The sequence below is a fragment of the Tauraco erythrolophus genome, chromosome Z (genome assembly GCF_009769465.1).
Source record: "Tauraco erythrolophus isolate bTauEry1 chromosome Z, bTauEry1.pri, whole genome shotgun sequence".
Taxonomy (NCBI): domain Eukaryota; kingdom Metazoa; phylum Chordata; class Aves; order Musophagiformes; family Musophagidae; genus Tauraco; species Tauraco erythrolophus.
Genome location: NC_141496.1, coordinates 40,176,923 through 40,201,868, shown reverse-complemented (window position 1 = coordinate 40,201,868; position 24,946 = coordinate 40,176,923). Strand labels below are relative to the sequence as shown.

The window sequence follows — 24,946 nt, the reverse complement described above, 5'->3', positions numbered from 1 at the left end:
GGACGATTGACCTGAAGCTTGGTTTTAAACAGGAGCCAGCAATCATATACATTACATTATTGTCTGCAGTCTAAACATTGTCACGGTCTTCATTTCACCCCCTGGTACTGTAGGACTAGTTTCTCTTCATCTGCTGGTCTAAGCCCTGGGGTTTGCTTGCATATTATTGCTAAGTTACTTGGAGTGTCCTCCAGCAATGAAAATGTTACACACACACACACACATAAATTGAATTTGCCCTTCTGGTATTGGTGGCCATGTCATTTGTTAATTGATCGGACAAGATTAAGATAAAAAATCTTAATTTCCTTGTTTCTAGTGTTTTGGCTGGGAAATTGAGGTGCTTTCAGACATTATGATAAAGATACTGTAAGAGTGTGACAAGATGAATCCTTCTGTTAAAAATGGAGCTTCAAAAAATAGAGTTATTTTAGAGACTGCATGGATTAAATACATTTTAATAGCTTCACCATTAACTTTTTAGCTCTTAGAGGAAATTACTGTGCAAGTGTCTAATCCTTCTCTCTTTGGTGCTTTGAAGGAGTCAGGATGTTTCAATGACCTTGAGTGACATTGCTGAAAGTCAGGATTGGAGCACGAGTCTTTTTCCATGACCTCTTGAAAGCCTCTCTCAGTTTTCAGTTTGAGACCATGAAAGAGCTCAACAGAACCTGAGCTCCATGGTATGATTTTTCCCCCAAGTGCTTAGTGGTGCCAGAGGAAACTCCTAGAGCTCGCTCTTCTTCCTTCAGCGATCAGCACCTTTCTTCACATGCTTTCTTCTGTGTTTCCTGCTCTATTGCTCAGCTTTTGTGTAGGCTGATTGGGCAACAATGTGTAGAAGCTGATTTCTGCACTTTATGGTATTTGTTTTAAAATAGGAATTCTGGAATCATAGCAAAACACTCTTTAACTAAAGCCATTGCGAGCTGCAATGTTTTAACATCTTTTTGCTCTTTATCTTATCACCAGTGTTCCTGAAATAAATGAATATTTACTTGGTATATGGTGGAATGACAATAAGGGCATTTTGCTGATTGCTCTGGTATCTTTTTGCATTCTTTGCGAATTTATCCTAACAAATTCTTTAATACACCAAACATTTGGCAAAGAATTTGACTTTGGATTTAACTTACTCGACTGTTCTAATTAGGCTGTATTTTTCCTTAAACACATGGGGGTTTTTATTGTTTAGTTTTTTTGGTAAAACACCCTTTGACAAAATGGTATCTGTTTGACAGCAGCTGACTTTTTAATAGACAACCACATAAACACGTGGTGTCAGTAGAATAGATTCAGTACAAAGCAAGTTATGCCACCCATTTTTAAATGTGCGGTACTATCAATATTACATATATGGGCACACTTCAAGACAAATTTAAGACAGATTTCCATATAGAAATGCTGTTGTGCAACTTTGATGAGTAAATTCTCAGCTAAAGTGACCTCTCTTACACATGTTCTGATTGAAACCTGGATTTTGAAGTCTTATAGCTATTCACGAAATTTCCTTGCTTTAACAGAGTGCAGATGGCAGCTCAGAGCTAACTATAATGGTGTATGCACAAGCTCTATTTGGAGGCAGTGATCCAAATCAGTCAATGGAAAAATTGCTTTGCTGTTAATTTTGTACTGTTTAACTATTTTCCTATGTTTTCAATAAGTTTCTCCCAGAAAGAATGTTGTGGGATTGTTTGACATTATTTACTTTTGATCCTTCGCTTTTGTTACTAGAAAACCACTAAAATACATTGTGTGTTTTTTTTACTTATTTCATTTTCTTGTCTAACTGGACTGATGTTATGTGCTGTTTAATTACAATCTTTTAACTACTAATTTTCATATACATCCTGGGTGCTGTATATCCTCAGAACAGAGAGGCTGCCCTGGAGAGATCTTTCTTTACTCCGTTGTTTCATGATGCTGTCATTCGACAGTATGGTGGGATAACTGCATCCATCTTTCTGTGTTGGCCATGATACCAGATCTGCCCCTTGATGCAGGAAAAGCTGTCTTCTGTAGAAGTATTTAATAAAAAAGTACATTATTCCTGTGGTCTGACGAGCTCAATGAAGCATTCTGGTATTTCTGAGGGTGAATGATTCTTTGCTTTCCTAATCTTAAAATGTGTCCAATAGACATGCCTTGTCCCTTTGCTTCTAACTTAGAAACTCCCTACTACATGTATAAAGAGACTTACACTATGGAATTGATGTTACAGCTGTAATAACAAATCAGAGTTTCTGCCTAGGAGGAAAAAGAAAATTGACACATTGCCTCCTTTCACACTTGCATTCCTTTCAAGTCCGAAAGAAGTGTAATATTGATGATGAATGAAACTGCTTGAGGTGATGCAGTTTCTGCCTTTTGCTAGGTTACCTTGAGACAACTGCAGAGGTAAGGCAGATTGCATGTCTGATATGAAAAAGCAGTGCCCTCCTGCAAGTGACTGTTGTGTTCTGGCCTACTGTAGTTGAGGAAGAGAATTACTGTCTTGTAACAAATATTTTGAATTTGCGCTGTTTTCTACAGCTGAATGTGTTGATTTTAGGCCTCATCAGTTCTACCCAGAGACTGAACAAAATCTAGAAAGGAGTCAGTTTACCGTTCCCTTCCCAGGATATGAACGTTACAGCCTTGATTTTCTCTATCATGTTTGGGTAAAGGAGACAACCAAGCCAACTGCGTAGTGGTGATTTGGCTTGGAAGTAAAATATTAGATATGTTATTTGTTTTGTTTCAGTTTCCAATGGGAAGGCTATTTTTTAAAAATTATTATTCCATGGAAGCTAAGCTGTACTAGCAACATTCTACACTAACTAAACCTTTGCACGCAGAAAGGGCTTTGTGCATGCAACATGTCTAGTGCGTTTCCTCACCTTTGTTTCCCCATGAGGGAAAATGACTGATGGAAATATGACATTAGAAGCTGCTGTGGAGCAGCCAGTGAAGAGCATTTGCTTTTTTTGTGTCTCAAGTCAGATTCTAGGGATGACTAAAAAGGTTGGGTAGGAGGCTTGCAGATGTAAAAGATTTGTTTTACGGAGAAAGTAAATCCTGTTGGACTGGATTTAATTAACGTAGTTAAGTTGCAAAGTCTACTCCAACAGAGGTCACAGAGGAGCTTCGAGGCTACTGTTACCTCTGCCTCGAGACTGAGAGAGGGACTCAGTCTCCAACCACAGTATACTTCATCGCATTAAGTTTGAACATAAATGCTCATGCTTTGTGGTAGGTTCATTTTCATATTAAAATCTGGGACGTTTGATTTTCCAACTATCTAACTTACAACTAAGCTGGCTTGATGGCGGAATATGATACTCAGTCTTTGTTATCTTTGTTTTCTTCCTCTAGATGAAGTGGTTCATGTCTCAGTCCCTGAGAAGCTCACCTTTGAGGAAGCTAAAGAGCTGTGTCGGAAAAGAGATGGCGTTCTTGCTTCCGTTGGGAACATGTATGTTGCCTGGAGGAATGGCTTTGACCAGTGTGACTACGGCTGGCTGGCGGATGGCAGCGTTCGTTACCCGGCCTCGGTGGCGAGGCCCCAGTGTGGTGGAGGTTTACTTGGGGTGAGAACCCTGTATCGCTATGAGAACCAAACAGGCTTTCCTTACCCAGATAGCAAGTTTGATGCCTACTGCTATGAACGTAAGCTTTTTTCCAGTTACAATTTTCGGTATGCTCTCCATGCTAACCCTGAAAAGTATTTTCTTTACTGTGTGTTTTGTTTCAGTTCTTGCAGCGTGCATGAGTTTTTAAAAAATTGTTCTATTGCTGTATTCTACGTTTACAAAAAAGAGAGGAAAGCCCAACTAAAACAAATGTTTTAAAGTAATATTGGTAGATAAAGATAGGCAAAGTTTTAAGGTAAGATTTTAGCCTGAGTAGTGTTTTTACACTGAGTGACACACCGTATCCACAATCACCCTGAAACTGTGGATGTGACAAATTTTGGTGACCAAGTGCACCCTGTTATATTTGTATCATGTAAACGAATATAAGAACAGAAGAAATGTCCTACCTGACCAGGTGAATGACTGTCATCTAACTTGATATTCTGTCTCCAATCATGGCAATAAGAGAAGTTGTTTACAAATTGCGTACAAGCCTGGCCTTTTCAGGTCTCTGAGATGCCAGTAATTTAAAGGCTACATCTGGACTCCAGGGATTTTGTCCTGTCATAGTTTTTAGGCTTCTAAAGTGGTTGTAAGTTGTCCTCTCACTAGCTCAGTGTTTGCTGTGGCAGTCAGCCGGTACTGTGAATGGTCTAAATTGCCTTTCTTACTGCTGCTTGTTTCCCTTCTTGTATTTTCAGAGGTGCATTAAGCATTTGCCACATTCACTTGGTAGACTGCATCAATCTAAACTGCATCTCTTCCACATCTGTCAGCTTTCCTTTGGCCTCATGGTTAAATATTTCTCTGTAACCTCTTCCATCTTCAGTGTCAGCAGCCTGGCTCTGCTATTATTATGGTGCAGCCTAGCCTTGCCTAGGTTCCTTTTGTCCCAAAAGGTTCACCAGCTTCTAGTTTACCTGAGTTTCTCTTCCCTATATGATCTCACTTGTGCATCAGTTCCAGATCCCTGCCTGTGTCCCAGGCTTTCCTGGCAGTGCTTCACAGACCGTCGCCATGGAGGCCCTAGTCTCATCAGCCTGGCCTTCTCTAGAACATCCCTTCTACGTCTCTCTCTGTCATTAGTGATGGCTGCTTACTCTTTCCCTACACTTTCAGAAACCCATCCATGCATCTTATGATGTGCAACACGTAAGTTATTGTGTAGCCCTGTCAAATACAGCAGACCAGCTATCTGTGTCTGCTAAGAGAGGATCCCATCACCTTATTTTTATCCTTTAAGATGCTCTCCGTCACAGGAGTGTTCTTTGTGCAAGAGGGCACTGATTCTGTTGCAAAGTGCATCACATCTAAGCGATCAGAGTGCTTCTTCCAGGCTGAATATTCTGCTTCCCTGAGACTTGCAGCCTTCTCAGCAGCATAGGGGGGTTGGACTGCTGAACAGTTTTCCTGCAAGCTTCTCTGTTCAAGGAACGTCCTATGGTTGCAAATAGCACAGTTGACATTAAGGTGTACAGTCTACTTGTGTTGAGTTAAAAGTTCAGAACTTGGTCTTTAACTATGAGTATCTAGGTTTTCTGCACTCAGTCCTGTGACTGTAAGTCAGAGCTGCTTGAAATGTGCTGCCTCTACTGTCCCCATTTTTGTGATGATGAACCAACTGCAGCTACAGATCTTTCCAACTCAAGGCGTTGGAGGCTTATTTATGAACAAACCTTACTGCTTGAGAACAAATCCCAACATCTGGTGTAATGTTACAGTCTAGCTGTTCTCAGACACTGTTTTCTCCAATATTTTAAACCAGGATTTTTTCCTGTATTGTTTGTGGGTAAGATGTTCCAAAACTTTGCACGTGGAAGTAGTCCTAATAGACCTCAAGGGAACTCCACAGAGGAGTAAGGACTAGATAAGTTTAGGAGTGTGTGTTCTACAGAGCAGAGTTTTGTCATATCACTCCTTCTGTCCCTCGTCCAAATTGTTTATGATCAGTTTTAAGTGCTGTGAGTCAAATTGACTTTAAAGGGGATGAAAGTCATCAGTTCCTCTAAAAGACAGAAGCAGGGACTGGATGTTTTGCCTGTTATCTAGTCTTTAGCTAAGACAAATTCCAGCTTTCTGTTTGTCTGCGTCAATTTCACCCCTGTCAAAAACCAAGTGCCTTTGCAATGTTCTTTCTGGAAGTTTTAGTAAACAAATTCCAGTGATATACCGTTTGTTCTAGAAATATTCTTGATAAGTATTGGATTGTTGCTTTTTGTATAACTGCTTTTTCTGTAAACTCTTACCCTTGATACACAGAGAATAGATACTTCATCAGTTTGCAACCCAAGAAGGAGACAGCCTGTGACTATCAACCCTTCTGTAAGAAAAAAAAAAGACTAAACAGAACCAACACAGTTTGGTAACAGTGGGCTGCTCTCTAACAGTTTTAATTACAATCAGCATTACACGGAATTAATTAAATGCTGCTAGCTAGATGACTCAGGTTTTGCCAAATACATCTGGTTTTGTGAGGGGAAATGCAGGAGTGTAATGGTGAACCATCTACCCTCCTTCAGGGTGCCTGTCTACCACATGTTTCAGAAGTTACTGGAAGCTCTTTCTTCCCCTCAGGAGCACAGGAAGGTGCTCAGCATCACACAGGATCCAGCTATAACTCTTCATTGCTTTTGCTAAAGATTTATGCAAGTAGTGAGTAATGAGACTTGCTGCTTAGCATCTTGGTCTTTCACATCTCAAGCAGCTGCCTGAAGCAGCGTCTGTTTAGTGAGTCACTCTCTCCTGCTGGAACCTTGGAGCCTGTCCCTTTTTGGGGGCAGAAGGGAGAGAGAGAGAAAAAAATGGTTCTACAGTATATAGTAGGAGGCTTGAATTAAGTTCTTGTTTCAATTCATCTTTTATCTGGAAGTTTCTTCCAAAGCTTCCCATTATCTCTATTTCAAAGTTTCAGTGCAGTAGTCCACCACATAAAGTCCACTGTCCCCAAGCTCTGACTGCTTTTAGCTTGGTATAAAGCTTTTACGCAGCAACTCCCACCGTGCCAGACAACAAAACAGTCCTCCCTCAGATCTTGACTCTTGCCACGTAACTTCAGTACGGTGTCTATAGCTCTTACTGTGCTTATTACATTGTTATGTTTCCCTCCTTGCCTGAATACCCAGTCACACCAGCAAAAAACTTCTGCTGCTGACAAAGAAGAAAAAAGGGAGGTCGTTACATGCATTTATGACGTCTCAGTCAGCTAAAGGGAAAAACACAGAGTGCCTCTGTGAACAGGGCAGGATCAAGCCAGCTACCGAGGTAGCACCAGCTCTGAAGGTCTGCAGCACAGATGTGGTGATCTCAGGTTTTTTACAGCATCCTTGTAAAGTTTCCTCTGTCTCCGGTGTGAAAGCTAGTGAAGTTCCCATTGACTCAGCTTCAAGGGTTATGGCCACATGTTGCACATTTAGTCTGAAGTGAAACGACGATGATGGAGGAGCTGCGTGTGCTGCTTTTACTCATGCTGAGTAATACTATACTCCCTGAGTAAGGCCATGAAAACATATGCCTCCCACCTACAAAAAGGATAAGTCCAATGCATGGATTTACACGTATTCTGAAGCGTTAGATTTGTGGCAAAACAGGCATCTGTTTTAGTCATTATTAAGACAAATCGTATATTTAAGAAAGGAGATATCTCTTTCTCCAGCCCTGCTTAGAGTCTTTACTCCTATTCTGTGATTAAAAGTCTCTTTGGTGGAAAATCTCAACATATTGATTTTAAACTGCAGTTAAAAGAAACCTTAATCTGTATTTTGAACATTTGACTTACTTTTAGAAAGGAATCATGTTTGTTAAAATACATGAAAAATAGTAACCCAAGTAGTAAATTCAACTTAAAAATGATATCCACTAGTTTTGGTAAAACAACCAACCTGGACAACATTTAACAATACAGTTAAGTTCAGGATTTTAACTTCATCAGTGTTCTGGTTTCAAAATTACATTGTACAAAATGTCTTGACTTTATGAAAAGAAAAGTGGCCCAGACTAATAATACATGATTTAGAATCAAAAAACCTTGTTAAAAAAACCTTCTTCACTTTGATCACAAGCGGTTTTCACTCTACAGAAAACACATGACTGAGTTTCTGAAACATTATTCGTGTGTTTCCTCTCATCCCTTCAAGACTTCTCCCAGACTTTTGAGTTCTTTTTGTCTGAGAGGTACCTAATCATGTGTCTGATAGGGCTTGAAAAGTTTTCAGGTTAGACATATGATTAAGTACTTGAAGCTTCTTGAAGGCCATCATCAGAGGAAAAGTTTTTCAAGTGTTAACTTATAGAGCTTCTATTTAAAATTAAAAAAAAAAAAAGGTACAACAAATGTTGCTGTACACTTATGTTTATTTGTAAGAGAATAAAATATTGTATCAGCGAGAAAAATATTGGTTTTAATGAGTACCTATTTAATAGTTAGTTCTGGCATAGAGCTATATTAAGGGTATTTAATTCTGTCCCTCAGCCCCCCAGTCCCACCAGGTCTAATACACTGAAGTTTGTGGGAATCTTACCACAGACTTGAACTGACTTTGAATGGGGCATTTTATACTATAGTATCTGTAGAATAAATTTTGCTCCAGAAAATGAACTAATCAAAATGTATACAGTTTTTGTCTTATATACCTCCAACAAAATTGAACTTGATGAACTTCATACACAGAGGTGGTTGAATTTTTGAAACATAGATCTGCGTTTTGCTGAGAAACACTGATTTATTAAAGCTAAATTCTTTCTTAGACCTGTATTGATTTTGGCAAATCTTTCAGCAAAACATTTTTTGCTTGACTCAAAACACGTGTTGACCATTTTACTCTGGATTTGACCATTTTGTTTCAGAATTGCTCTTTCATTTTGACATTATTTCATGCACCTTTTTTTTTTTTATGGCCTTTGGTTGTGCCACTTTGGTTTAGCATTATGATTTCATTTTAGCTGGAGATTGGAAAATTCCAGATCCAAGACAGTGTTGCCATATGTGTTCATCATGAATGGAGTCCACATTGTTTTGATTGTTTCAAAACAGTCTCGTCAAGAGTGTATCCAAGTCATTTGCTGCTTGTGACTGAGGGCCTCTTTCTTTGATACTTCATCCGTCTAAATCTCAAAATTAGAGTGCACTTTTATAGAACAAATATAGGAAGCGGGAACCTCCATGACATGTAACAGGATAGACCTTTGTAAGATCAAAGTGGAGAATAATTGTCTTTCTGCAAACCTATCCCCTGCCCACCTCAAAACCTCTCCAAGCCAAACCCTCTGTTTCTTGTCAGTTCAAGTAAGAGTATTTTGCCAGGACGGGGGTGTTTAGTAATGCAAGGTGACGTGCAAGCAGTGTTTTTCTATGGAGGACTCCAGAGCAGGGAAAGAGGAAAAAGCCCTTTGGGAGGTCCTACAGTGTAAGCCACCATGATTGCAGCCTAAGGCTCAGGAAACATCAACTTCACTCCACTTGCCCGGCAACAGAAAGGATTAGATTTTTAGGCATAGCTCAAAAGCTGGCAGAAGAAGTGTTGTCTTCCCTTTTGCTGCATGTGACTTAGTTTGGAAAACTTTGAATAGCTAGGCAGCTCTGCCCTTTTCCACAGCAACCGTTAGTAGCTACATGTCCCAGCTATTTCCTGGATGAGGGAATTATTTCCAGCCTGATGTCAGGGACTGTATTACAGGAGATCTGTGGATTTTTGATCAGTTTGGGAATGACCACAGAATACTGAAGACATAGGGCGTGGTGACACCCAGGGGAAAAAAAATTTTCAATCTGAAGAAAAAGAACCAGAAAAAAGTTTATCTTAGATGAAACACAATAGAGTGTTGAACATAATAAAGTCAGTGTCCTCTGTCATTTCACAGTCCAGTATCAGAATGGGTAAAATGCAGGCAAGCATCTCAAGGTCATGGCACTGACCACAGTGTATACAAGGCTGTTGGCTCTGCTTCTGCTTCCGTTCACCTCTGTGAAGGTGAAGCTATGCAAGGGGCTTAAGCTGCCTTACGGGACAGCTACCGCCAGATAACAATTCTCTGGCTTTTATTATTTTGCTAAGAAGGTAGATCTCTCTGCTTCTTTCAGATATGCAGTTTAGCAAGACCTACATAGCTGCGGAGCTCTCCAATAATATCTTGGACCACGTGTAAGAGGAATAAATCCCTGAAGCTCTCTGCTGGGTTTATAGCAACAGGCAAACATCATAGAGGCTGCGCACACGGACAGCTTCCAGCACGTTTCTTACCCCACTCTGCTTCAGTCACATGGTGAAGGAATTGTGAGAAGTCAGTTAGACCATGCTGAGAACAGTAAGATCTCAGTCTCCTTCAGGCAATCCTGCACCATAGACCTCACTAGTCCTCCACTAATAGGAGGAGGAGGAGGAGGAGGTGATGGCTGGGTGCAGCTTGACCTTTTAAATGCTGTGTAAAATGTGAACAGAGAGAACCTGATTTATCAATTGAATTGATGTATGTGAAGCAACTGTTAGGAGCCTCAGGAGTTGGAGCTTCAGGAGGAGATGATGCTTCTTTTGCCAGAGCAAGTGAACTTGCATTGATCTGAGTGATTAAAATCTGAGTTCCTTAAGAATAGTCCCCAAATGCAAGTATTGTGAACAGAGGGAAGGGGAAAGAAAAGAAGATAACACTGAAGGCATTTTCCTTTCATTACCTCAGATCACTGAATGGGTCAGGTAACAAGGATGGGATTAGGAGAGACAGGGTCAAGATGTAAAAGATCTGCCTCTTTAGGTGTTCAAGTACAGAAAAGATAAATAATTTTTGCTCTTTAATGCCTTCGTTCACTGCTGTGGGAACTGAGTACCACTCATGGGACATACGGGTAATTTGTCTTCTTCATGCTAGGTGGGGAGAGCAAAGCAGCAAGAATTTTGCTGTCATTTCCTGACCTGAGTGACAATCTTGGTTTGCTTTGTTCTTCAATTGATTATTTCAGTCAGCAAGCAAAGACTGTTCTTTTATTTGGTGCTGGGATACAGATTCATAAGGAAGAGTTGACTAAAGAGGCTCGCTGATTTTTTGTCCTCTTTGGCAGTTTTCTTATAAATAACATGGAAAGAGAAATACTTTTTGCTGTTGTTCTTTTGTGGATGGATTGACAGGTTACAATTTGTTCACAGAACTATACTTGCATGTGGAGAAACCAGGAGATAACATATCATTCCCTTTAACCATCTGACTTTAGAAGTTATGAAATAGCACGTGGTTTTACTTAAGAGTGTTTGTCTTCACAGAGCTAAAGGAGCTGATGCCTCTACTGTTTTGTTAGCCAGAAGAAAAAAACCTTGGGCAATGGTGTAAAGAGGATACATGACCTTTTGTTGTGTTTTTAAGTTTTTCCTTAAAAATAAGAAAGACCAATAGCTTTTTGGTTTTTTTTTAAGAATCTCATTCATTTTCGCTGATATTGCACATATTTTGTAAGTAAGAATGGATACTGCGTTTAGATTGTTTAATTATTTTTCTCATTACATTTGGCTCATATTTTGATGTCAAAAGACAGTGTAGGTAAGTGGGAGTATACACCTACAGTTATAGAGAGACTCTTATAGCTGCAGTATCAGATTTTGAATCCTTTTTATGATACCATGTGTCTCGTAAGTAATGAACAAAACTCTACATCCTCTGTCCATCTTTCTGCTTCCTGAAATGAGTGATTGAGTGGGTACTGAGTCAGTGTAATAATGAGAGATTTCTGTCTCAGTCTGTAACTCAGACTACCAATTTTTTTACTTTTTTGATCTTTTCTTCCTCTTAGACTTGTCCAGTTTGGAAGGTTCTGCCAATAATTTAAACTCCAGCTGGCATAACTCTTGGAGTCTGGGGAACATCCAGGATTGTCCTCTCTACCAGGGTTGGTAGCAGGGAAGGGACAGACACACAGAACAAACTGAATAAGGCAGCAAACAAATTCACGTGCAAAAATATGTATGAATTAAGCAAAGCAACCTCTCCACACAGGCATCTCTGCATAGCCCATCCAAATAGACTAAAGGCGTCAAAGCATTCATTTTGACTGTCTGAACATTACTGATATTTTGGAATAATTTATTTTGGCTGTTATTCACAGAGAGAATTCACTATTTCCAGGATTTGTTCTGACTTAAAACATTTTTTTTTCTTTTGGCTGTTGGCAATGACTCAAAACAATTTCTTTCTCTATCAGTAGGGTCTATGTCCTTCCAGGATAAGTACATACCTAAATGTAAACACATAAACAATGTTTCTGAGCACAGAGAAACTGCTCAAGTGGTTCAAGTTAGACACATGGCTAAAAATTTTATGAAACTGGTTATGTTGAAAATGCTTAGATAATAACTACAGTATATATAATGTATAATCTTTAAAATAAGCATTTTCTCCTCCAGAAAGTACACCCAGATATTCCAAAATTACTATTAAGTAACACAGATCATATTAAAATCCTAATTTGGTAATGACAAAGTTAAACCATGTCTAAAGTTGTTTAGTGTGATTTCCTTGAAAAAATATTAAGTTTTAATATTGCTTAATTATGTTGAATCCTTATTTAAACAATGGTGGGAGAGAAGAGGAAAAAAATCCTGTACAGTGAAAGCACAAAATAAATGAACACAGAGTGAAAAAATACAGTGCCTCTGCAAAGTCTTCTATTCGATCCAAAATCAACTTCACGCAGGTTGTTCAATATAAAAGGAATTGATTAGAAAATGTCAGGATAGTCTTTGATATGAGCAGCTGTTGGTGAGATAATTTGCTTTCTTGCTGCTAATATGTTCATGAATTTTATTAGGAAAATCTGTCTCATGTCTTGAATCAGAAGAAGGACAAAGGAGATAGAGTATTGCATGCATGATGCAAGGAATACAGTAATGCAAAACATCTGGGTGGAGTGGACGACAGTTCAAACTGATGTACAGTCTACTAAAAAAGCAACCTTCTGTTTGTTTTTTTTTGTTTTTCCTAAGGAAAAACCCCACAAAACCTAACATTGATAGATTTGTCTTTGAAGAATCATCTTTTTTTGATCCACTCAAGTTTGCAAATCTGAATGACTGTATGAAAAACCTTATATGTCATATTTATGACAAAGCAGTTTTAGAAGCCCTGTAGTTGATTTTAACTTGCATTGCTCTTCGCACACTGCTAACCCTGTGTCAGGTTCCACAGGAGAAAATTCAGCAGTTTATCAATAAGCTTTTAAAAATATGTGCTTTTCTTACTCCAGTATATGAATTTAATATTTATTGATTCACTTATTGATATAAGTGAATCAAATAGGTTTGTTGTTTTTTCAGGTTTACTTCATAAATATGTACCTATTTTTTCAAGTAATTAGCAGATAATGAGTCATGGACAAGAAATAACTGCATCTCAAGCATAAATATGTGAACTTTTGAGACTTGCAAGCATTTCTTGAAATTGAGAAGCTACATAAATGTTTGCGAGTAAGTGTACGCAATTTCCTAGCAGTGATGAAATAAAGTTACCTTTTTTCCCCCATGGATTTTAAAATCTATTCTCACGCACTCGTTTTTGTCTAGCTTTGTTAGAGGATATTATGTTTTCATATTATTTCGAACAGTGATCTTGATAGACACTTAAAATACGGTGATTGGGGTCTCAATAAGTACTTGATATTGGCAGCAAAACGAATTCCATCTGCATTAAAGAGACTCATCCTGTGGTTAAAAGGGAGAATATAGGACTATACTGTCTCCTTTCCATTTTGCCATAAAAAAGCTGTTAAGGCAAATTGGTGGATTCTTTGGTAGAAATTTAACAGCTACCTACTACCAATCAGGAGGACAGTGCTAACTTACTTGTGTGCACTCTTCACTCCCTAGTTGTGAAGCAAAACTCTACAGTTAAAACCATCCTCAGGCAAGCAGAGAGGGAAATAAATTGTAAGAATTTGTTGATTCTTGACTGCGTGAACACCATCTCACACTTGAATCATACAGACATTGAAAGAGCAATAAACATCCACTTTAGTTTGTAGAAACCCAAGACACAAAAATCACTTGTGTCAAGACTGCGCTTTTCTTAGTGAGATTTCAAGAACTTTACTCCTTCTTGCTCAACTGAATGTTTTAACCTACAAAAAAAATAGCATATAAGTAGCTAAGTCTTCTTTGTAAAACCACAAAAAGATTTAACAGATGGTAGGGAAAAGAATCCGCTCTTTTTTCTGCTGGCAAAAACCACCACCACTGCTAAACATAGCAACATCATATTTTCTTACCCTCACAATTTCCTTTTCACTTTCACTTCTCATTCAAGATAGCTGAAATATCAGCTCTTTTTCCTCATTTCCCTACTCTGTAAATCTACCCGTTCTTCTAGAAATCCTAAGCAGCCATCATCTGGCAAGCCTGTCTCCTTCGGAGTGAATCAAATAGATCTCTTGCAAAGGTGGCATTTTCAAAGCTTGGTGTGTGAAACTAAACAAATATTTGTGTGACCCTAACTTACACATGTGGAATTCATATCTACAAATATCAAAGGGGCACCTAATTAGACATGAATGTGTGAAAAGAACTGATTTGTGCATACATACTGTATATGCTTGATATAAACCATTGTTGCACAAATATGTGACTACGTTCAGTCTTTCTAAATCTTTCACTTATTTTCTTCCTCTTTGCTCATACTGTTAGCTCCTGCAAGTCCCAAGTCAGTCAGAGAGGCTGCACCATCATCTAGAACATCTTCATCCCAATATGCCAGGCAGTAAAAATCCAATCTCAGCACTCACTTTTTTCCCTGATAACTGGTAGTCATACCTTACATTGAGTAAAGTTTCCTGATCTCTTGTATTAACTCACAGCTATAATAATGAGCCTTTGGCTTCAATATTTTCTTGTAAAATATGGTAACTGTTTTGATTTCTGTCTGTTAGGGGAAAAGACATCTTTGCTTTATTAGAAATTGAAGATTATTTTCTTTTGCAAAAGCTGTATGTGTAGTTGTGCCAGTCTGGTAGGCTGTGTATATAAGGAGTAACTGCTTATCTAATGCATTCTTCATATACTTAGTGTGATTTAAAGAACCATGTTTTGCTCTTTACTTGCATCCATATAAGACTTTTGACTCTCAGTCATTTAGTGATTAACAGCACTGATTTAAGACATTCATGTCTTCCACCTGTCTGTTCCCATTGCCCTTCTGAAGATTACTGACCTGGAAGAACTAGCAGAAGAGAAGATGTTTCCACCCTGGCCTTTTTTCTGTGTAAATCCTGTTTTCTGAGCACAAACTCACCATTTTCTGGTGTTTAAAACCTGATACGAGACTTTGCAGTGTCATGGTTGCTGGCACATATTTCCTCCTCAGATAGGGTGGAAATCTGGGACAGAGAGAGTGGACAAAGCATAAGGCACAAAGATTCTTCAAAACATCACAGTTTGGTTCCCTGGAAAGACCTTTCTCTGTGTTTCTTGTGAATATAGGATAGCTATCCCTTTACTCTTCCCGTCATTCAAAGGGTTCAACACTCTGCCTTTTCATGTTCAGCATTCCCATAGAAGCACTTTTCTGTGTGAAGGAGTTTCAGATGTATATCTTTGAAGTGTTTTCCAAAGATCAACATCATTATAATATTAAGTTTATGATCTTATGGTTTACTGTTCTCACCTTTCCCCATAATAAATTTCTCTCAGTGTAATTTAAATGCAGAGCAGCAGCTCTTGCGGCATTGTAAAACAGTACTTTCTGATGGCATGTTTGTTCCTGTTGCTTAAGCATGCTCTCACTTCAGTGAGGGTTCCTTTTTGCAATTTGTAATTATGTGCTGAAAATAAACTAAAGTGGTATTTCACTCCCTTTATACATTTGAGTTGTATGCTACAGTAAGCTTTGAAGAAAACCCACAGGTTTTCAGTACTCATTCGTGATATCATGAAATAAACTTTTATATTCCCTGATCGGTACTTAGCTGTCTGATGGGTTCTCGGAGGGGGTAGTTCTACTAAATGAGGACTTCTAGGGGTAGTTATATAAGCAATGAATACGAAGAATACTGCTACACTTCTCGTTTCTTCTGACTTTAAGTTAGATGTCATGCAGCTTTTTAATGTGATATTTTATGTCATTCAAAGCTATGTTGTATGCTAAACAACTATCTAAAGCCTTTGACCTTTATACATATTTCTTATTGTAGCGTTTAGTTTTTGTTGGGGACATTCAAACTGAATGAAAGTAACGTTTGTTTGTGTTCTGACTGAATGATTGCTTAACATTTTTTTTCTTTTTCAAGGTAAAAAAATCATATCAGAGCCTACAACGGTTAAGCTGATTACGTCTCTGAAAACTGACAGTGTGAAATCGTCATCTGCTAAAGTTACTGTTAAACCTCCTGGTTTTGAGCCTTCAATTACTGAAGTGGCTGTCACCAAAACAGAGGTCCCTGCTTTGGAGGAAACAACCGTAGAGACTGAAGAAGATACAGAAATGACTACTGATGAGGCTGAGGAGAAAAGGGAAATGGAGGTGCTTATGGAGAACATTAAGTTAACCACCCTTCTACCTCAGACTGTCACAGATGGCGAAATAAGCACTTACGATACACTGGGAAGGACTGAATATGATGTTTCACCTAGGTTAACAGAGAACACATCTGCAGCTTTGGAACTGGAGCACACTTACTCCGAAGCAGAATTGCCCGAGGAACAAGGTAGGTCTGAAAGCATTGAGGACGCTTTCTTGACCTCTATAATTTTTCAGGATAGCACAGCAGTAGCTAAGAGTTCCACTGGTTCATGGGAAGATACTGAAACAGGAGATACACAAAAACATGATGCTGATAATCAGACTGAACAAATAGAAGTGGGTCCTATGATGACAGCTACAGATAGCTTGTCACCAACTTCTCAGAGAGAGTTTCCCAGGACAGGGACTTCAGTATCACTAACAAAAGAGAATATGTATCTTGGTGCCCACTCAACAAAAGAACCCACAAAAAAGTCAATGGAGGCGAAATCTGACAAGAAACTTACAACTGTTGTAATCCCTAAAGCTTTATTCACTGATCGGTATGATCTTACTACAGAGGGGGAGGGCAGAAAGAGCATGTACACCATTATGCCTGATAGAGTTTCTGGCATGGCTACTGGTAGCGTTCCAGAATCAGATGTGCCTGCTGCATCAGAGACACTCACAGACGAGCGTGCAGTAACCACTGGGCAGTTTTCTACAGCAGATGAGTCAACTTCATTCATTAAATTTAGTTCTGCGACGGTGTTTGATAATGAAGCGTCAGCTGAAGGAAGCAGAGAGGACCTGAGAGATGTGCAGCCTACCATGTCATCTGGAATACCTGTATCCTTTTCTGTATCAACTGTTGACCAAACAGGATCTGAGGCCATCACTCTCTCAGGAAGTACTCTTTCCCCACAAAACTTTGGACAAGGCACCACATCTGTTATCCAGTCATCTCAGCACATGGAAGGATCAGTCGCTTTAGAGGAGCAGGAAAAAACAAAGGAGCCAGAAACGAGACCAATGGATGTTAAGATCCCTCCTGCCACAACCATCATTCCTACTCGTGTTACAACAGAATCTGAGGGATGGTCTGCAAGTGAGAAGTTCACACAGGCTCCTCCAGCTTCTGGCATGTGGCTGCCAACAGATAAAGATCAGGAGTATATGACAGAAGAGTCATCTCACACTAAGAGAATACATGAGTTAGATACAGAAGATGGTATCTCTGGAATGGAGCCTACATTGTCTCCAGGGCAAATTACAGAATATACAAAGCATCCAGGAGCTCTGATTTCAGCAGTTACAGATGAAACTGAGACAAGCATGGAGCCAGCGGAAACGAAAAGTGATGAAGAAGCTGTATCAGCTGATTTTAATCAGAGTAAAGATACTACAGGTGTCTCCCACACAAGCAGCTCTTTGGATTTGGAAATGATCACAATATCCAAAATAACAGTGGATGAAAGTAGTGCAGTAATAAAATCTTTTAGCTCCTCCAGTGTTACTGTATTACTAACTGCTATGCCCACAGTCATGGAGGTAACTGAACATGAAGGAGATGAAACATCAGGGCATGTTTTGAAAATGTCCATTCCTACCCCAGAAGTTGAACAAAGAGAAGCTACTGAAACATCGGTAGCAACACCTGCTGAAGAAGTCTCTACTGAAATGGAGATCTCAAAATACACAGTGACAGAGGAACGCCAGACAAACATTGCAACATCAACTGAGAAGGAGTCAGTGGCAACACTTCAAGACAGAAAAGGAACACCATCAACTGGCTTTGGAGGGACAAAAGAATCTATTATATTTACAGAGGTAACAAAGGTAGATGCTACAGTTCCACAGAAAGAACATGATGCTTCCCCAGTTCCAGTTACTGTAGAGAGTGAGGTCACTAGTAGAGATATGCCAGTTACTGATCAGACTCCTTTTGATAGTATCTTTCATACAGAAGCAACAGAAACAACTGCAAAAGATAGTGAGGTGTTCCCAGAGGAACTCTCCACAAAAGATCAAGATAAGGGACAAGATACTGCCACAGAGTCTACCTTATCTGTGACGTCTGTCCAAATACATGAACACAAGACGGCACCAGAATCTGAATCATCTCAAACGGCTATTGAGGAAAACCAGGATGAGACAGGTTCAGCTTATGATGGGACATATCCAGCAACAGAAGTATCAGTGCCTGCAGTGAAGCTCACAGATTATGGAAGAGTTCTGGGACCTGATGAAACTAGCACCAGGACCTTGCATCTCACAGCGACTCCAAAAGCTGAAACTGCTACCGATCAAGAAGAGAAGGTCACTGAAGTGACACCTGTAACAGCAGGTACTCAAGCAAAAACATACGAAAGCAAAGGATCCCCCACCAGGAAAGAAGATAGTGACGTAGTGAGCTGGGAATCTGTGCTTCCCCCCTATACAATGCCGACAGGTCATTCTACTGTGGAAAGCATTACTCATCTGACTTTGGGAGCTTCTCCAAGCCAAACTCTGGAAGGCTCAGGAATATCAGAAGAACCTGAGGAAATGAAAACAGCTATATTTTCAGCTAATGCAACAGATAAGGCAACAGTTCTCAGCAATGTAACAATACCTTCCATTAATTCCGTAGAAAAAATTCAGCCTACATCAGTATCCAAACCTTTTGTTACTCAAAAGTCACCACGTATCATTCCTGAGGAAGAAGAGGAGATAACAAGCAATGACATCATCATAATCGATGAATCTGTTTCTCCTAGTAAAGCCACAGCTGATGATGATCTGACAGGAAAGATGTTAGAACCAGAAATCGATAAGGAATATTTCACAGCATCAACTGCTACTGCAGTTGCACGACCTACTGCACCACCCAAAGTGAAGGAGGCCACAGAGGCTTTACAACCTCAAGAGGTGTCTCCTTCTACTTCACACCCTGATAGTGAAAAAGACATAAGATTGTATGTTATTCAAATCACAGGCAATGATACAGGTAAGATTTTGCCTTTTAGACCTGCAGTCCATCACAACGGGCAGTTTATCGTAACAAACTGATGTATTTTAGAATATACTGGAGGTGTTTCTTGGATCACTGAAGGATGCAAGGTACAAGTTTTATCTAGACAGCAACTTACTAAATATTGGTAGGTCTATTTTTCTATCCATTAAAAAAACCCTCAGAAATGCGTTATATATGTGGTTTGGGGTAAGATTAATTTCTGTATAAGAATGAACATGAAACTCTTGCATTTCCTCTTAAAAGTCATGATGGCTATAGTCCAGTTTTCTTGTTTAACGTTGTCAAGTCACTGGTTTAACTTCAGCTATACGTGAAACAAGCATTTTAATTCCACAGCTTCCATTCCATGCATTACTAGTCCTAAATGAAGCACTAGATTATTTTAACATTCCATTAGTCTGTAGCAATTAACAGTGCCATGTATGGTGTAGTCAGCTAAAAAAGTTTAAGAGTCAAGACACTGTACTGCGTTCACAAGTAGACCTCCCGTGATTTGGGGGAAGGGTTTCTGCCTGGTTTCGTTGCATATGATAATAATAATAATCCATTTTACAAAATCTGTGATGCAAATTGTCATAATTTTTAGTTTCATCACATTTTTTAGCTGATGGCACTGTACATGTGTATGTAGCTTCAATTCCATGGGTATCCAGAACAGAAACTCTTGAAGTAGCAATGAACTGTAGAGTTTTATGATGAATATGTCTCCATAATGGAATAGCTGAAGGCTATGCAATTTTACATTAAAGAAGCCTGTCAACTGACTATTATTTAAGATGTCTTGGTAAAACCTTATTTTTTAAAAAAATGAAACGTAAAAGAACTGACAAGATGTATGAAGTTCAAAATATCTATGAGGTTTAATGTTGCATTCTGTTTAGTTATTTTCTAATTCTTTTATTTTTTGAAGGAACAGAGTAAAAATTTGTTTATGTCTTATATACCTTAATTATATGCAATGCTTTTGAATAATTGTATAAGAAACTGTTTTCTCATTATTTTTTCGCCATAACTTCCGTATCTTTGAAGAACTTATCCAACAGAATTCATAATTTATGGAAGTCTTTTTGTTGGTTTTATCAGGTTTGTGCTGAGTAGAGTTACATTCAAATATCAAAAGGCAGAAATAGCTTCCTACTGCATATCATTATTGGACTTTTCTTGGATTTTGTATCTTTATTCACTTTATGCTTATTTTCCTACTTTATATTTACATTTATATTTACAAGATATAAAACTGCACAAGTCATATCAACAGTAGCTTAACCTTCTATTTCAGAAAATAATAGTTCTGTTATTTTAATATTTAAACACTACTTTTGTTTCTGAGATATATTGCCATTATTTTGTCTGAAGCTTTATATGTTGCCAGTGTCTTGGAAGTCTCAATTAAATAAGACAAGGCCGGTAAGTCATAACAGAAGGGTAATTTCTGAAGATTAGAGTTAAGCCACATATTAAATGCTTTCGTACCTGTGGAAATTTGGTTAGTTTGGCTTAATAATTAATAATTGGCATGTGTAGTAGTGAACTGGTTTTCCCTGTTACATTGTTGAGTTATTCTATGGTTTATTGCATATGTGAGAGTGGGTTGTGCTGGGCAGCTGTGTGTTCCAAGTGGACAGAAGGAAGTAGAATGGTTTGGAAGGGTGTGGAAACTTGGTGTTATCTTCAGATAACAGGTGCACAAGGTGTATGATTCAGGATTTCTCTGCGTATACATCAAGGAGAGTCTTATTTTATACTTTTTTCACAATAGTGTGGGTACTGTGATTCATTAAATGAGGAAATAGTTCAAGCTAGATTATCTAAGATAATCTAAAGGACAGTGGATCAATGCATAGCCGCTCTTCATGGCTACTGTTGCTTTCACTCAGGTGATCAGATCCTTAGGACAGACTTTCTTCATGATTTGCCTTCTGCATCTTCGCAAACTTTCTAAAGCCATGCATGCGTTTTCCTGATATAGATGTGCATATGTGTGGTGGTGTTTATAAGCAGAGTTAAAGCTGTACCTCCTTAAAATTCTGCCTTTAGGAATGGTTTAGTCTGTCAGCGTGGAAAAATTTTTCTTTTTCTTGAAAAATTAAGAAGTTCTTTATGTGGCAGTATCTGTATTATCTTTAAACATAAAGGGATTTATCATGTATCTAGTGCAAGGTCAAAAAGGAGTTTTCTTTTTTTTTCTGTTTTCAGAATCTGACAGTAGAAATTCCTCCATTTAGCTATCCACAGAGAAAAGGCACCTATACCTACTTGCCGCAAGTTAAGGTAGAGCTGCCAAAGATTTATTCTGTCTGAGGATTCAAATTAGTGTTTTCTTTTCTTTCTCCAGAAATGAAAAACTGCATCTGAAAAATCCTATCAAGCCCAGTTTTGCTTCATTGTTCCTTAGTCCATAAAATTTTCTTTGTGCTGAAGGAAATGTACATAGGAAGTACTGGAGAGGAATGAATTTGGCAAATATTACTAACATATGCCTTTCACTAGGACATAGTTCAACTTCTTATGCTATCACTCTTTGTTTGAAAATTGATCTGCAGTCATAGAGGAACTACATAAACTGTACCTTGGGCTTTTTGTTCTCAGCTAAATGGGAACAAGAAATACAGTTTTCATCATTACACCTCTCTCATAAAACAAAGATTTTTCCTCCTTATTCATGATTTTCAAGTCAAGACTCCAAAAGTGCCTCCTAAGAATTGACAACTTGCTTACCAAAGCCCTTCAGATAACAGCTGTTTCAAACAGGAATAATAATGAGAGGTTTGTTGTATAAACAGTATTGTGTATAAATGAATATAATATTTTCCTTTTTGTGTATGCACAAGTGTTGGAAGTATTTATGAGATTTTTTTTTTTTTCATCTTTTTTCACCTCCTTGTTATTCAGTTTTTGCCTGAAGCAACACTTCAATAGTGAATCGGGGTTTAGCAGAAATACGGTACCATGTTTCCTATCAGCTGTATCACTTAATTACAGTAGAAACCTGCTGTTATACTAACACAGTTGAATATTACACTCTACAGCTCCATTTACCATCTATAACATAGGCATAATAATATTTAAGTGCTCCATGGAGGTGCTATTAGGCTTTGTAAGTTAGGAGCAATATTTTGTACTCCATGTGGAAGAGAAGAGTCATGCCAAACAAATGGAGTTTTGAGAGATGCAGATGTTTTTAGCAGTTCCCGGCAAGCAGGACAGAGCATATCCCTTGCAGCACAGGAGTCCCTTTGTGGTTGGTGAGTGTCCTACCTCCCAGTGAAGTGTGGCAAGAGCAGCCGGTTGCTGTTCTGGGTCTGATGAGTTCACCTGTGGCCATCCACTAGTAGAGGGAGAAGTGGGAAGAATTTCTTGCGCCTTTCTTCTCAGTCTCAAACCCTTGCTAAACTGGCAGCAACTTCGCTGAAGCACTTTGAAGCCTTTGGCTGGAATGTGCTGTAGATGTATGGAATCTCTTATGGATGCATGGAATGTGGGGGTTATTATTCTTTATTATTTTAGACTCAAGATGCACTTGAAAGATGTTGAATGTTGACTGTGTTAAATTAAATTAAATATAGTGGCAAGGATCTTAGGCTGTCTTAGACACACACTCCTTCCTTAATATGACATAGTACAATATATAACTGAAAGTTGATATTAAATATTTTCGATTTTTAATACAATAAACCCTTACATTTATTAGACCAGATAAAACTTCTCCTAGAGAACTTCTTTTCTTATGCCATCCAAGAGGTAAATAGTTACACTCCTAGCTTTTAAAATGCATGCTTGCAATCAACTAAAACTTTCATAAAGAAAGTTTCTGTTACTTTTAGATAAAAAAATTTACCCACGGTAACAGAAGTGATTTGGGGGCTTAGTGGAAGGTCAAGCTCATTAGCTTAAATTCTGGAAAATGCGCTCTAGTGCTGATAAGAAAGAACACACCCATGAATGGATTAAGCTGCTTATTTGTATAAGAATAAGGCAGTTTTCATTGAGAAAATGTACTGTACAAACAATCCATATACTTCCATGTGAGCAAGTGTAAGGCAGGTGCACAAATTAATGAGGGATATAAGGCATGGTTTTTCTGACAGCCTATGGCACATGGGCAGATCTAGGGCAGGTGTTCCAATTAATGAGGAAAATATATTTGTACGTGGGGAAACATCCCTTTTTATGCTACAAAAAGGACCATGCACATGTTTCATGATAGAATGAGCTTGGGACTTCATTCACTTGAGCGAAACAGCAGGCTATCCCCTTGGGATTGTGACCATGTTGTGAAAGTGAGAAAGCAAAATAGCCCTGCACTGTGATGTGTTATCGCATTGGCAGCTTTCCATTGCATCAGATAGGACAAAGGAGTTTGTCTTTCATTGCAAAGACGCAAAACTTGGCACCTCGTACCCTTTTCTGTTCTCATAGCTACCATGTATTGTAGTGGTGAGGGCTGATGCTGTTGCTAGAAGGTAATGGATTAGCAGCTGAAAAAAACCCCAAACCTGAAGGAACTTTTCGTCTCATAAAGCTTTTATGAGCTGAAAAATGCTTGTGGGGGTGTTGTTTAACAGTGGTTGAGGGGATGCTGGAAACATAACTCCTGACTGTATCAGGAGTAATTTGCACACCTGCATTTTTTGGAGACATTTAAAAGTCTTTGCGTAGTGAATATGTTTCAAAGTGCTTATTGGACCCTGGGACTCACACCAGCTCTGTCTGGTTTCTTGTCCCCTCCAGCTTTGAACAGAATGAAATTGCAGGAACTTGTGCTTTGTAGATGTGGAATTTTATGGAAAGAGGTTACAAACCTTTGTGTTTCAACATGTAATTCACTGACATGCATATTTCTGTCTTAGCAGTGTAAGAGGGCATGTGAAATTTGAATGAAATGCAGAATGGTAATGAGTCATAGTCATAAACCTTAACAAAGAAGGCAGAATAAAGTCTTTTCAGGTCTGTCTTTGGCCTTGTCTTAAAATTCAATTAGTCTTATTGTCTTCACAGCTCCTTCTGGAGTGCTGTCCCAGATCGTCATGGCTCTCTTTAAGTCTGATTCTAATATCTAGCCTGAATTGCTTCTTGGCCAGTTTATACCCATATTTATTCTTGCCAGCATTGTCTTTAGCTTGAATAGGTCTTTTTTCTTCCTGACACTTATCCCTTGATACTTTTATTTCTCTGTTCATTTATAGAGAGTAACCAGGTCCCCTTTCAACCTTCATTTTGCTAACTTCTGAGGGGCGTGCGTGCATGGGAGAGTGAAAACGCGCTGGGAGCATGCTGGGAGGAAAGACACGGGCTCTGTTCTGGAGGCTGTGGGTGTCAGGATGGTGTTATGACCAGAGCAGATGATGGTGTGGAGGGATAGGAGCAGCATGTCTCGCAACACTATTTCCAGGCAGCACGTCGCTTGCAATAGAGCCAGCTTAAAATCATGCAGCATGTAGGCTTGTCTCTGTCTGCACCTGTACTCATGTCATTCTCTTTTAAGTTATTTGGTTTATGCCCATTGGCAAACATCTATCTGGACACTGTTCTTTGTAGTATGCACACACATGCTATGTGCAATTTTTGGTGTACCTTTCAAAAATTACATATATTAATTACTGTGTTAGAGAGACTTTTGCTGAAGGTGAGGAGTCTGCTGAAGGTGAGGAGATTTTGTCTTTTACGTGCTGAAATCATCATTTGTTTTTCCTCAGGTGAAAAATATGTGCTGCTGAAAGCTATTGTTTGTTCATAGGACCTATTTCAAATCAAAGTTTATTGAAAGGAAAGATGCTGTCTTGCATTCACTGCATTCTGCTGCTTTGTGCAGCGACTGATAACACACCCAAGTGGATCTGTATGAGTAGGACTT

At 38.8% G+C, this 24,946-nt stretch overlaps 1 protein-coding gene across 4 annotated transcripts in view; it reads left to right on the top strand.

The window, feature by feature from the left end:
• VCAN (versican) overlaps positions 1–24,946 on the top strand; it is a 105,808-nt gene that overhangs the window by 31,496 nt on the left and 49,366 nt on the right. The window contains exons 5-7 of one of the 4 annotated variants that reach the window (XM_086629229.1): positions 3,355–3,648; positions 15,865–17,409; positions 17,455–19,065. In XM_086629229.1, the coding sequence (XP_086485355.1) occupies positions 3,355–3,648; positions 15,865–17,409; positions 17,455–19,065 (3,450 nt within the window). Of the gene's footprint in view, positions 1–3,354; positions 3,649–15,864; positions 19,066–24,946 lie in introns of all 4 variants that reach the window. The other 3 variants (XM_086629230.1, XM_086629227.1, XM_086629231.1) reach the window with 3 other exon arrangements.